Source organism: Dermochelys coriacea, chromosome 6, assembly GCF_009764565.3.
Source record: "Dermochelys coriacea isolate rDerCor1 chromosome 6, rDerCor1.pri.v4, whole genome shotgun sequence".
NCBI classification, from domain to species: Eukaryota; Metazoa; Chordata; order Testudines; family Dermochelyidae; genus Dermochelys; species Dermochelys coriacea.
In genome coordinates, this window is record NC_050073.1 from 7,209,061 (window position 1) to 7,221,322 (window position 12,262).

General features: G+C 61.9%; 1 protein-coding gene across 1 annotated transcript; it reads right to left on the minus strand.

The window, feature by feature from the left end:
- Window positions 1-537: 537 nt before the first annotated feature.
- On the minus strand, window positions 538-8,523 carry UNC93B1 (unc-93 homolog B1, TLR signaling regulator). Its single transcript, XM_038405852.2, is given in 17 exon segments — window positions 538-1,881; window positions 2,293-2,409; window positions 2,688-2,853; window positions 2,855-2,920; window positions 2,922-2,951; window positions 2,953-2,964; window positions 3,280-3,462; window positions 3,842-3,966; window positions 4,244-4,306; window positions 4,309-4,337; window positions 4,893-5,034; window positions 5,197-5,357; window positions 5,673-5,772; window positions 5,775-5,825; window positions 6,730-6,871; window positions 7,207-7,328; window positions 8,374-8,523. Coding segments are annotated over 17 exon segments (1,932 nt in total). The 5' UTR covers window positions 8,492-8,523; the 3' UTR covers window positions 538-1,576.
- Window positions 8,524-12,262: the final 3,739 nt, after the last annotated feature.

Genomic DNA, 12,262 nt, shown 5'->3' on the forward strand with positions numbered 1-12,262 from the left:
TGTTTTGGTGCCTGTCTGGATGGCTGGAGCAGGGGCAGTTCCAGGTTGGCAGAGGGATTGAAAATAGCCTATAGGGGCCAGTGACACCTAGCTCCTCCACGGTGGGGTGCTGAATCAGCTGCTCTGGGGAGCGCGGGCTGTAGGATCCACTCCCACAGCCCCGTGCCTAGTGAGCACATGGCCCACCCAGTCCATGCCAAGCCAGGTCTGTAGGCAGCAGCTGTCCCCGAAGTCCCAGCCCTGCCACAGCACCTCGCCCCGGCCAGCATTATGGTTCAGACTGTTTCACCCTCCTCTTGAGGAAGATCAGAATTGAGTGCCCCCTCCTGCCGCCTCCTTCCTTTCGCAGAGTGCCCCACTCCCCCCGTGGGTTGCCTGCCAGGAGCCAGCCTGGCAAGGCAACTATGAACCCCAAGTAGCAATAGCTGGTCTGGGCCAGGGTGCCAATGTGCACGGGCATCTGGCCTGTGAGTGACCTCCCCACCCAGAACACAACCCAGCAGTCCCCTCATCCCAGATACACAGAGTCCCGGCAGCTCAGAGAGAAGATCTTTATTGGGAAAGGGCCTTTACAAAGCACAGTAGACATGGGAGGTGTGGGGGGCAGCGTCCAGTACCCAGAACTCGGGCCTGCAGACATGGTATGCTCTGCTTCTTGCTGGGGCTGGTAGGGCACGGACGGGGAAAAGCAGCTCGAGCAGCAGGAATCACAGCTCCTCTACTGCAGGGCAGGGCTTTACAGCACCAGAGCCCAGGCTGGCCTGGCCTCATGGGCTTCCCCGTCCCACACAGATACCAGTCCTCAGTAGGCTGCTGAGTATGGGGCTGGGCCTTCCCCTCCTAGAAAGGGGCGCTGGCAGAAAGCTCTCCATGCCCCTCCCTTGCTTTGTCAGGAGAAGGCAGTGGTGGGGGCTGGCATCGTCCCCTTATGTGGGCACCATATGTGCTGGGAAAAGCAACTGCTGCCCTTTTCAGATGGGAACAGCCTGGTGCCCACGCACAAAGGGCGATGATCAGTGCCAGCCACTCCACGTTTGGCAGGGGGCAGATCCCAAGCCCCAGAGTATCCAGCATGGTAACACAGTACTACTCCACAGTGCACCAGCCTCTCCACACACTGCCCAGGGCTGGGCCCGTCCCAGCCCATTACAGACAGCACCAAGCACAGTCCAGAACTGACATAATCCTGGTGCCTGCCCCAGGAGACCGGGCCTGATTCTGACCAGCTCCAACAGCACCAAGGCCCGGAGACCCCAACCAGTGCAGGGGGCGCTCTGGGGGCAGCCCGGAGGGACAGATGCTAAACAGCCCCATAGCAAACCTGCTCTGTAGAGTAGGCTGGGAGTCCCAGCGGAATAAGGCTCCAATGCCCTCTGGAGCAGTCACCGGGTCACCTTGGTGTGCGGGGTCCTCTCTCTGCCTCCAGGCCCCTCCCACCAGGCCTGGAAGAGGGTGGGGAGATGCTGCCAGGTCCGGCTGGCACAGTGCGGTGGGGACAATCCAGCACCACAGCCAATGGGCAAGATGGGGGGAAAGCTGCAGTGAGTTGGTGATGGTGGTGGGCATGGGGGGCTCCCTAGCCCACATTCTCCCCATCCTCCTCCCCCAGTGCTTGCTCATAAGCACACTTCTGCTGGCGCCACTGCCCGCCAGGCCCTGCCTGCTGTTCCTGGGAGCCATCACTGTCTTGCTCAGATTCCCCCTCCGAGCCCGTCTCGTCTGAGTTCTCGGCCTCCAGGTAGCGGTAGCCCCGCACCTTGTGCCGCGGCTTGGGGATCTTGGGCACACGGTAGAGCACGTGCTGCCCCAGCTTGTGCTCCATCCACAAGTAGGAGAGCACCGAGGCCATCAGGGTCAGCAGCATGATGGACAGCTTGGCCTGGGGGAAGGGAGATCGCAGGCTGAGCAGGGGTAGGGCTGGGACTCTCCCTCCCCCTTCCCCCCCCAACCACCTGAGCCAGGCTGCCTGCCTCACCCCAGAGGGGGAAATGATGGGAGAGGCAGTTCCAGGAAGGGGCTTGTCCTGACTGAGGCCAGGGCCAGGCCCATAACTAACCAGTTTGATCCAGAACCAGTTTGATCCAGAACCAAAGCCCATCCGTCCAAGCCTCCAGGTCCTCACGGCCCCGCTGGGGAGCAGGGCAATTGCCCCTACGGCTGGGGAAAATGGATCCTGTCCCACATCAGTCCCACGCCCTTTGGGGATCGTGGCCTCAGGCCTGCACCTCCCATGACCCAGCCCCCTGTGCTCTGCCCCACTGGAGAGCAGGCTGGGAGCAGCCCTCGCTTACCTCATGGGCAGCCCCGACCACAGGTACACCACAAAGATGGCCAGCGCCTGCCACCAGTGGTAGATGGTGAAGACGAAGTCCTGGCGCTCCTTGTCTTGGTACAGCATCCCCAGGAGCGCTGTGGGGGGACAGACAGACAGACAGACATACAGACAGCAGGCATCAGACAGTGGCTCCTCCCCCACACTGGAAAGGGTCACAGCTCCCGGTCCCCTGGAGCCAGGGGAGAGGGGGGGACTTCCAACTGCACAGACAGGCCCAAGCCCCATTACAGAGCCACTGGGCTGCCTCCCATGGGGGTGGATGCATCACTGGGAGCGACGGGCAGGGTCCGGCTGACATTGGGCCCAGGGCTCCACTCCACCCCACCTCCCCTCCCTGGACCCCACTACTCACTGCTGAGGCTGGTCTTGTTTCAGGGCGCTGCCCAGCCCCCAAAGCGCTGCACCAGGTAGAGCAGGGGGGCCTGGTCCAGGACACGCGGCTGGGGTGCCCAGCAGAACAAGCCGATGAGCAAGATGGCATGGGCAGCAGCTCCAGCCAGCAGTGGGGCCTGGCGGGGGCAGGCGCAGCATGGACAGTGCCAGGCTGGAGCAAGCCGCAGCCGAGAAGCCATAGGCCATGATGAGTGTAGGCCAGCTTCTCCAGGCCAATGGCGCAGGACGCCGTAATTCTGGGGGGGGAGGGGGGGGAGACAGATGCTGGTTAGCATGGCATGGCCAGCCCCCACCAAAGTGCAGCGCCCCCCTCAGCCAGTGCAGCCTCCCTTCCCAATCCTGCTCCCCAGCAGAGGGCAGTCCCCCTGCTCCCCCAACCCCTGCCAGAGGGCACCCCCATCCAAACTCCCACCCCTTCTGCTACACGCAGCCCCACCCCCATAGTGCAGACCCCCACCCCTTTGCCTGTGCCCAGCCCCCCACCAGAGCACCGTACTCCACTCCTTCTGCTGTGGCCTCCCCCACCCCCAGAGAAATGGGCGCAGCTGTACCAGGGAGAAGCCGGTGCAGACGAAGAGCACCTCGAAGCCGCTGTAGATGAAGAAAGGGAAGAGGTGGCGCAGGCGATAGTCCCGCATGTGCTTGAAGGGCAGCTGGAAGATGTTGCCCCAGCCGATGCTGCGCAGGTCGATTTCCTCCGTGGGGCGATAAGCTGAGCCACACAGGATCAGCACCTGGGGGCGGGGGGGTGAATACAGGAGACCCTGAAACCACAGAGGAGTAGGGACCCCGCTCCAAGGGACCCCGCACTGCCACTCCTTGCATAGGGTGAGCTAGGGAAGTGATGGAGGAGCTGGCCAAGGCTGTGGGTCAGGTTGGGTGTGGGGGCCATAGACCTGAGGAGACCAATCCCCTCTCCAGCAACTGCCCCATTCCACAGCTCCCACCATGGCTCCCTGACCTCATCGCACCCACCTTGGGAGCTCTGCATGGGGAGCATGGAGAGGGGTGGCACAGCATGGAGAGGAAAGCCCTGCCCCATTCCCGCCCACCGGTCCATACCATGAGCATGGAGAGAAAGGCCTCCCACTGCCCCACCCCACCAGTCCATACCATGAGCATGGAGAGGAAGGCTGCGCCCATGAGCACGCTCTCGACGATGATGAGGTTAATGCTGCGTGGCAGGCTCTGCAGCACGGTGGCGTTGAAGCCGGGGAGCATGCCTTTGCTCAGTGTGCCTGAGGAGCAAACATGGCGTCACAGCCCAACCGGCCTGCAGGGGGCGCCCAGAACCCCACCTACAGGACAGCGTGGGACTCAGGGCGGGCGCTCCGGCAGCGAGGAGGGGGCAGGGGCAGCGCGCAGGGGACACGTCAGGGAGCAACAGGTGGGAGCACTGGGGTGAGGGGAGTGGAAGTGGCAAGGATAAGCAATGGGGCAGGAGGAGCCAGTCTGCACTGGCTGGGCAACGCTGCCTCTCTGCCAGCAGGAAGCGCCCCCTCCGCAGATGCTCACCGCAGTGCTTCACATTGCAGAGCGTGTGGTTCAGGTCGTACAGGTACGAATTCAGGAAGAAAGCATGGGCATCTGGGCGCAGACGAAGCTCAGGGAACACAGGAATGGGGAGGAGGTGAGGCCGGGCCTGTCCCGTGTGTGTGTGTGGGGGGGGGTGTCTCTTACCCCAGCCCGGCCACACTAGCACACTCCACTCCACCCGCAGCTCTGTGCTGGGACACGAGGCCCAGCACTGCCCAGGCCAGGCCCTGTGCCAGCACAGCCAGCTGCATTTCTTGGACTTGGCACATGAGAACCAAGCTACAGCCAGACTGCCCCCCGCGCCCAGCCCCCTCCCTATTCCCGTGTCCCCCCCACGCCCAGCCTCCCCCAGTTCTCCTCCCACGTCCAGCCTAGCTCCATGCCCCCCAATACAGCCCCAGTGCCTAGCCCACCCCCCTGCCCGCTCCCCAGCGCCTTGCTTTTACCCATGCCATCCCAGTACCGATGCCTCAGTGCCCAGCCAACACCTAGACAATGGGCCACCTCTCTGCCCCCTCCCCCAGTACCCCCAGCCCCCAAGGTCCAGACCTCCTCCCTGCTCAGCCAACACCTAGCCCCTGGCCCATCTCCTGCCCCCTCCCCTGTACCCTCAGGCCCTGCCCTCACGTGAAAGCAGCCGTAGAAGAGGCTCTGGAAGGCGATGATGTAGGTGTTGTAGGCACCGCGTGGGGCACGCTGCTGCTCCTGCACATGCTCCTCCTTGTAGTTCACGTATTCATAGTACTTCTGCGCCATCCTGCAGGGGGCAACTGTGAGCACGAAATGGGGGAGGGAGGGTGTGGAGCAGCAGCCCCATAAGTCACACAGTGCCCACCCTCCTCCCCAGGAACGCCAACACCCGAGCACCAATCCCCCTGCAGAAACACCCCTCCCGCCCCCAGCAGGCAGGGCCTTGCTCCATGGCAGCTTACCGAGTGTGTAGTTGCCCATGGAGGCCCAGAGGGGCACAATGGCCACACCGATGGCCACGGCCGAGGGCACCAGCGTGTAGTAGCGCTCCCAGTAGTTGGTGGAGACGAAGAGGGCGTAGATCCCCACGGCCAGAAACATGGTCCACTTGGTGCCAAAGAACCTGGGCAGTCACATGGAGAGCCGGGTCAGCAGTAGGACCCCCATGTCCCCATCCCTCCCCTCCTCCCCCATGGGGAGACGTGGGGCTCTGTCTGCTCAGGGGATAGGACGTGGGTCTGTTCACCACAGGGGGCGCTAGCTCAGTGGGCAGGGGCATCAGCTCTGATCAGCCCAGGGCAGGGACTGGCTCAAGGGGGCAGGGAATGGGACATGAGGCCTTTCCCCTCTAGGGGGTACCAGAGCAGGAGCTGGCTTGGGGGGGGGGTGGATCTCTCAGGTTCTGGAGTGTGGGTGGGCTGGTGGGCAGAGCAGGTACCTGATGAGGATGGGCGTATAGAGCAGAGCCACAATGGGGGTGACGTTGATGCCCATCAGCATCTTGCTGTCAATGTCCTGCAGCCCCATGTTGCTGTATTCACCTCCCGGTACGTCTCGTCGTAGTGCAGGATCAGCTGCATCTGCAGCAGGCCTGGTGGGGCCGGACGCACCAGGGTGAATCCTGCCCTGCGCCCCACGAGCCCAGCCCAGCACATGGGGGAAACTGAACCCAGAGAGATAGGGCCTCTTCCCCAGCCCCCTGCAGGATGGGGCAGCTGGGAAAGGATAGGGGAAGTTACCAGGGCTGAGGGCCCGCCATGCATGGGCCCTGGATGCTGGGAATCAGGCTGAGATCTGACCCACCTCCATTCCTCCCCACACTTTCCTGGGATTGGAGAGGCAGCGACACATGACCCAGGGAGCGAGCGGAGAGGCAGGGAGGGATAGCTCAGTGGTTTGAGCCCAGGGTTGTGAGTTCAATCCTTGAGGGGGCCATTTAGGGATTTGGGGCAAAAATTGGGGATTGGCCCTGCTTTGAGCAGGGGGTTGGACTAGATGACCTCCCGAGGTCCCTTCCAACCCTGATATTCTATGATCCCACAGCAGCTATCTGCAAGGGGAGGGGAGGGAGAGGAAAAGTTGTGGGGGCACGGCCAGGAAAAACCCTGCAGCACAGTTAGCGGGAGGGGGTCCCCAGAACAGTGGTCTGTACACAGATAGATGCCATATCCCAACATCATGCCCAGGTAGGGGCAGTGGGTGGGGCCAGGCAGAGGCAGGGCAGTGGGTCGGCCATACTCAGGGGACACCCAGGCTGAGGGTTTGGGGGGGCAGCCAGGAGGCAGGGTCAGTGGGGGAGCATACCCTGGTAGATCCTGTAAGCCAGCATCCCATCCAGGCTGGAGGCCAATGGGTGGGGCCAGGAGACAGAGGTGAGGCAGTGGGCGGCCATACCCAGGTAGTCGCCTGGGGGGCAGGGCAGGGCAGGGGGCAGGCCATACCCCGCTAGATGCCTGGGGGGCAGTGGGTGGAGCAAGGCAACGGGCGGGCCATACCGAGGTAGACGCCATAGGTCAGCATCCCGCCCAGGCTGGCGGCGAGCACATTTTTGACGACGGCGAGGCGCTTACGGCGGAAGTACTTGCGCTCCTCCTCCTCCTCGTTATAGTCAAGGTTGGTGCCCACAAAGTCATCCAGCTGAGGAGAACCAGGCTATGAGGGAGGCGGGGCCAGAATCTGGACCCCTTTTCCCAGGGGCCAGCCCCTCACTCTGCTCCCCACACTGCTCCATGCTGGGGCCCTGCCGAGCACTTCTGGAACTGCCAGCATAGCAGCTGCCCTCCATGCCCACCAATCCCCATCCCCACCCTCCCCAAGACAGCGACACCCCTTGGGCTGGGAGCCATGTGACTGCTGGAAGCACTGAGGGGCCCAGCTGGCCCTCGCCCAGCCTGGCCCTGACCTTCCTCAGCCCACAGCCGCCAGGACACAGCGCGCAGCCAGACAGGCTCAGCAGGGAATTGGGGTCTCACCCCCACATCCAGGCCAGGCATGTCACCAACTCCCGCCACCAGTCTGTCAGCTGCCACTCCATTGCCCACGGCCTCCTGGTAGTGATTGGGGTCCTTCTCCATCGCTGGGTTGACATTGCCGCCTGCATGGACACAGACACAGGAGACAGAGACAGGAATGGGGAAAAGTGCCACGACCTGGCCACAGCACCGCCAGCGCCCCTCACTCCCGACAGGCCCCTGCTATCCCAACCCTGGGCTCCCCACACTGCTCTGCCAGCACCCCTCACTCCCGAGAGCCTCCTGCTATCCCAGCCCTGGGCTCCCCCACAACCGCCAGCACCCCTCACTCCCAACAGCCCCCTGCTATCCCAGCCCTGGGCTCCCCCAAAGCACCGCCAGCGCCCCTCACTCCCGACAGGCCCCTGCTATCCCAACCCTGGGCTCCCCACACTGCTCTGCCAGCACCCCTCACTCCACAGCCTCCTGCTATCCCAGCCCTGGGCTCCCCCAAAGCACCGCCAGCACCCCTCACTCCCAACAGCCCCCTGCTATCCCAACCCTGGGCTCCCCACACTGCTCTGCCAGCACCCCTCACTCCCGACAGCCTCCTGCTATCCCAGCCCTGGGCTCCCCCAAAGCACCGCCAGCGCCCCTCACTCCCGACAGCCCCCTGCTATCCCAGCCCTGGGCTCCCCCAAAGCACCGCCAGCACCCCTCACTCCCAACCCCCTGCTATCCCAGCCCTGGGCTCCCCACACTACTCTGCCGCCACCCCTCACTCCCGACAGCCCCCTGCTATCCCAGCCCTGGGCTCCCCCACAGCACCGCCAGCGCCCCTCACTCCCGACAGCCCCCTGCTATCCCAGCCCTGGGCTCCCCACACTGCTCTGCCAGCACCCCTCACTCCCGACCCGCAGCCCCCTGGTTTGGGGACAGGGTGGAGGGGCGGGGGGGCGGGTTTCAGGAAGTTCCGACTGACACAGAAAGACCCAAGACTGATCCGATTCTGCCCCAACAAGAGGCACCGGGGCGGGGGGGGGGAGCACGTGGGGCAGGTGCAGGGGTTCCTGGGCTGGGAGGGAGGAGAATGGGGCGAGCAGGAGGGGGGAACGGGGGCCAGGGGAAGCAGGGGCAGGGTGCAAGCGGGACGGGGATCAAGCGCAGGAGCCGCCGCAGCCCCGGTACCTGACTCCATGGCGCTGGCGAATTCCGCAGGCTCCGGTCCGGGCTGGGACCCGCGGCGGGGGAGGGAGCGGGCAGCACTTCCCCTTTCGGCAGGAGGGAGGGGTGGGAGGGGCATCATCTCTTAAAGTGGCAGGAGCCGCCCGGCCGGGCTCCGCGCTCTTGCCTCCATCAAGGCTGCCCCTTGGGATGGAGATAGAGGGGTACGATCCGTTCCCCCCCCACGTTCCCCTGCCCCCCAGGACCTGATTTTTGAGGGACGCCCCGTTACAGCCTCTACCCTGGAATACTGTGATGATACAAGGGCACTTGCTACTGGTGCGGGGACTCAGCTGTGGCGCTGCCCCTCCATCACCTTAACTCTGCCTGCATCTCCTTAACTCTGCCCCCTGCAGGGGCAGCAGTGGAGACTCGCTCAGAAAACCCCCCCCGAGGTGAGCACCCAGCAGGGCAGAGGTAAGGGGACATTATTGCCCCAGCGGGAAGTGGCACCCTCACTAGGTGCTGCTGGTTCCCCAAGGGTGTTGGGGTCAATTTGGGGTCAGTGCTGTGAGCAAACTGGCTCTGATCCCCTGGCAGCAAGATGGGGCTGACCCTCTCCCCGCACACACACATACTTGCTGGAGGGCCATATAAAGGGAGGGAACCAATCCCAGTCACTAGCTGCAGTAGGGGGCAAAGACAGGCTTAGATCTTGGCCTGGTGGTGCACCGGGATGGGAGGGGATCACAGGAACTGCCCCCACACCTCCCCAGGGTCACATGGCAGGGAGAGTCCTGGCCTTTGCCAGGCAGGAGGTCCTGATCTCCTTGGCGGTCTCTAGGTGCTGGGGAAATCTCAGAGGGAAAGAGCTAGAGCAGCCTGCATTTGGGGATGGGGTGGGGATGGGGATGGGGCAGCATGGCCTCTGCTCCCCTTTCTCGTAAGCACGGACACAGCAAGTGCCAATCTTACCCAGCTCTCGATATTTGGAGCTTTCTTCAAGGCCCAGCGCCTGGAGTTCCCAAAGGATCTCAACACAGCGCCCCCTAGTGCTGACCTGAGGCATTGAGCCAGCACTGACTGCCAGGGGAGAGTGCCCCGTCTATACTTGCATCCTGTGGGCTGCAGTGCTGATGTTCAGCCTGGCCCTGGTCTCCAGTCAGCCCCCATCAGGGGGATCCTTACTATATCCTGAAGAGGATGACCAGGCCAGGCGGCACAAGAGCAAGTCCACAGGAGAGCACGCCAAGCGGGGTCTCTGCAGTGAGCTCTGCCAGCCCAGCAGGCCCTGGGGCAATGGGCTCAGAAATCTACAGCTGACAGAGTGCCCCAGGCCCTACACAGCTCCCCCAAACCCAGTCACCTGGTGGGAGTGCCATCACCAGGGAAGGTGCCTGTCAGGACAGGCGTCTGATACAGGTTCCTTCTCTGCTTGGTATGTTCACCATCTGCTCTATTGCGGCCATCTCTGCCCATCGGGCGCATGATGGGTTACTAGACCCAGCACTGCCTCACTTATGTGCTGAATCTCCCCTTTTACTGGTTGCTCCATGTCTTTTCCCCCAATCTCCTACCCCCTTTGCCCATCCAGATACCCCAGCTCCTGCCTCTTCTGGACCTGCCCTTCCCTAGCCCGGCCCCAGGAGCAGCCTCTTCTGGGTGGGACTCGAAGCTAAAACTAGGGGCAGGGCCTTAGCGCCTCCCCAGAAAAGCCCAGCTGCTCCAACCATCCATGGGCTGCCCTTGTTGGCCACTTGAAGGGTCTGTGCTGCTCCACAGCATGCTAGAGGATAGCAGCTCCAGAGGATTGTGGGAAATTCCTGCCATGCTGCCCTGAGCAGCAGCAGGTGTATTCAGCCTGGATGAATTCAGCCTGTATTCAGCCTGGTGCCTGGATGCACTGTGCCACGGAGGGATTTGCCCCAGGGGTGTCACGTGCAGTGAACATGAGCCCCTGCTCAGGAAGTGAGCTTGCAGCGCAAAGGCCAGCCACTCGCAGCAGGCGGGAGCAGCTCACCCAGCTGACACCACGCAGCTTCGAGCAAGTTTCACTTGCCCCAACTTCCCTTTCTGCAGCAAGTCACAAGCTCACCAAATTCCCTTTCCGGGGCTGCATCTGGTGAAACAGCCACCAGCTTTCATTCTCAGTTCCCCATCGAGGGCAGGCTAGTCTGTCTGGTGCCGCGAAAGAGGCAAGGGCCGTGGACTGAAGGGATGTTGAACAGATTCACAGATGTTGAGGCCTGGAGGGACAATTAGATCAGCTAGGCAGACCTCCTGCAACACACAGGCCAAAGAACCCACCCAGTGGTCCGTGCCTCCAGCCCACAATGCCCTCTGAGCCTGCTTGTTATACCACGCAACCCTGTTCCCATCCGTCCTTTGCACTGAATGGAGGTGGGAGTCTGGGCAATTGGGCTTGTGATCACAAACCATCATGGTGCAATTGTGCAAGGGGAAGGTGGCCCAGGTGGCTGGCCTGCGGCCAACTCCTAGCACCCGAGTGCAGTCCTTGGCAAACCTCTGCCCCATCCTGGTCCTGTGGAATTTCCTAAAAGAAAAACTCAGGCGAGAAATTCCACCGAGTGCAGCTGCACAAACCCCCACACAGCTCCATAGCTGGACATGAGCCCAGAGCCTGCAGCAACTCCCCTGCCCCCCACTACTTGGCCCTGCAGCCAGCCGGGGGTGAGCCCAGAGCCTTCATCCTTGCAGCTTGGAACCATGGCACCTACAGTCAAGGAGGAGCTGCACTAACTGACTGCAGTAGTTGATTGTTATCCTCTCTGACCCAGCCACTAGCAGGGAGCCATGTAACATACTGGAAGATTCATATATTCCAAGGCCAGAAAGGACCACTGTGATCATCTAGTCTGACCTCCTAAAACACAGGCCAGAGACCTTCCCCAAAATAATTCCTAGAGCAGAGCTTTGAGAAAAAATCCAATCTCGATTTAAACATTGTCAGTGATGGAAAATTCACCGCAACCCTTGATAAATTGGTCCAATGGTTAATTACTCTCACAGTTAAACATTTACACCTTATTTCCACTCTGAATGTGTCTAATTTCAATTTCCAGCCATGGGATCATGTTAGGCCTTTCTCTGCTAGACTGATAAGACCATTATTACATATTTGTTCCCCACGTAGGTACTTAGAGACTGTGATCAAGTCACCCCTTAACCTGCTCTTTGTTAAGCTAAATAAATTGAGCTCCTGGAGTCTATCACTCCACGCAGGTTTTCCAATCCCTTAATCATTCTCTGTCCACTCTCCAATGTATCAACACCCTTCTGGAAGTGTGTGCTCCAGATCTGAGCTCCAGATTCCAGCAGTGGGCGTGCGAGGGCCAACTACAGAGGGTGGGTTACACCTGCATTTCTGCCTCCACAGCTGAGCACATACTCTACACTGCCCCACTGTGGCTGGGGGAACTGTGGGGCGCACACCCCTCCGCTCTGGCTGACTGTTGCTCCACAGGTGCTCTGTGCTCTCTGAGCTATCAGCGCGGGGCTCCCATTGACACCCACATACCAGCTCACAGAGGGGGATTTACTAGGGCAACCAGAAGCTGAGTGGTGCCAACTCCCCGGCACCACAGGCACCCAGCAGCTCTGCATCCCATTGGGGCAGCTCTGTTCAAGGGGGCAGGGCCGTCCCAGTGCAATGCCTCCCCCGCCCCCTCTCTGCAGGCCACTACCCAGAATCTTCCTGCCTGCTGCCAGCCAGCTCCCTGCTCCCAACAGCTCCGGTTGCCAGGCTGCTGCCCGCAACCCTCTCCCCAGCCTGCTTTCCTTCCCCAACCTCCAGACATTGCGTTCTGGGGGCATGGAGCCCTCTACAATCTGGCTAACATGGCAGCCTCCAGGGCTGGATCCTTCCCCACCGGTGCAGGCGTGTATGTGGGGC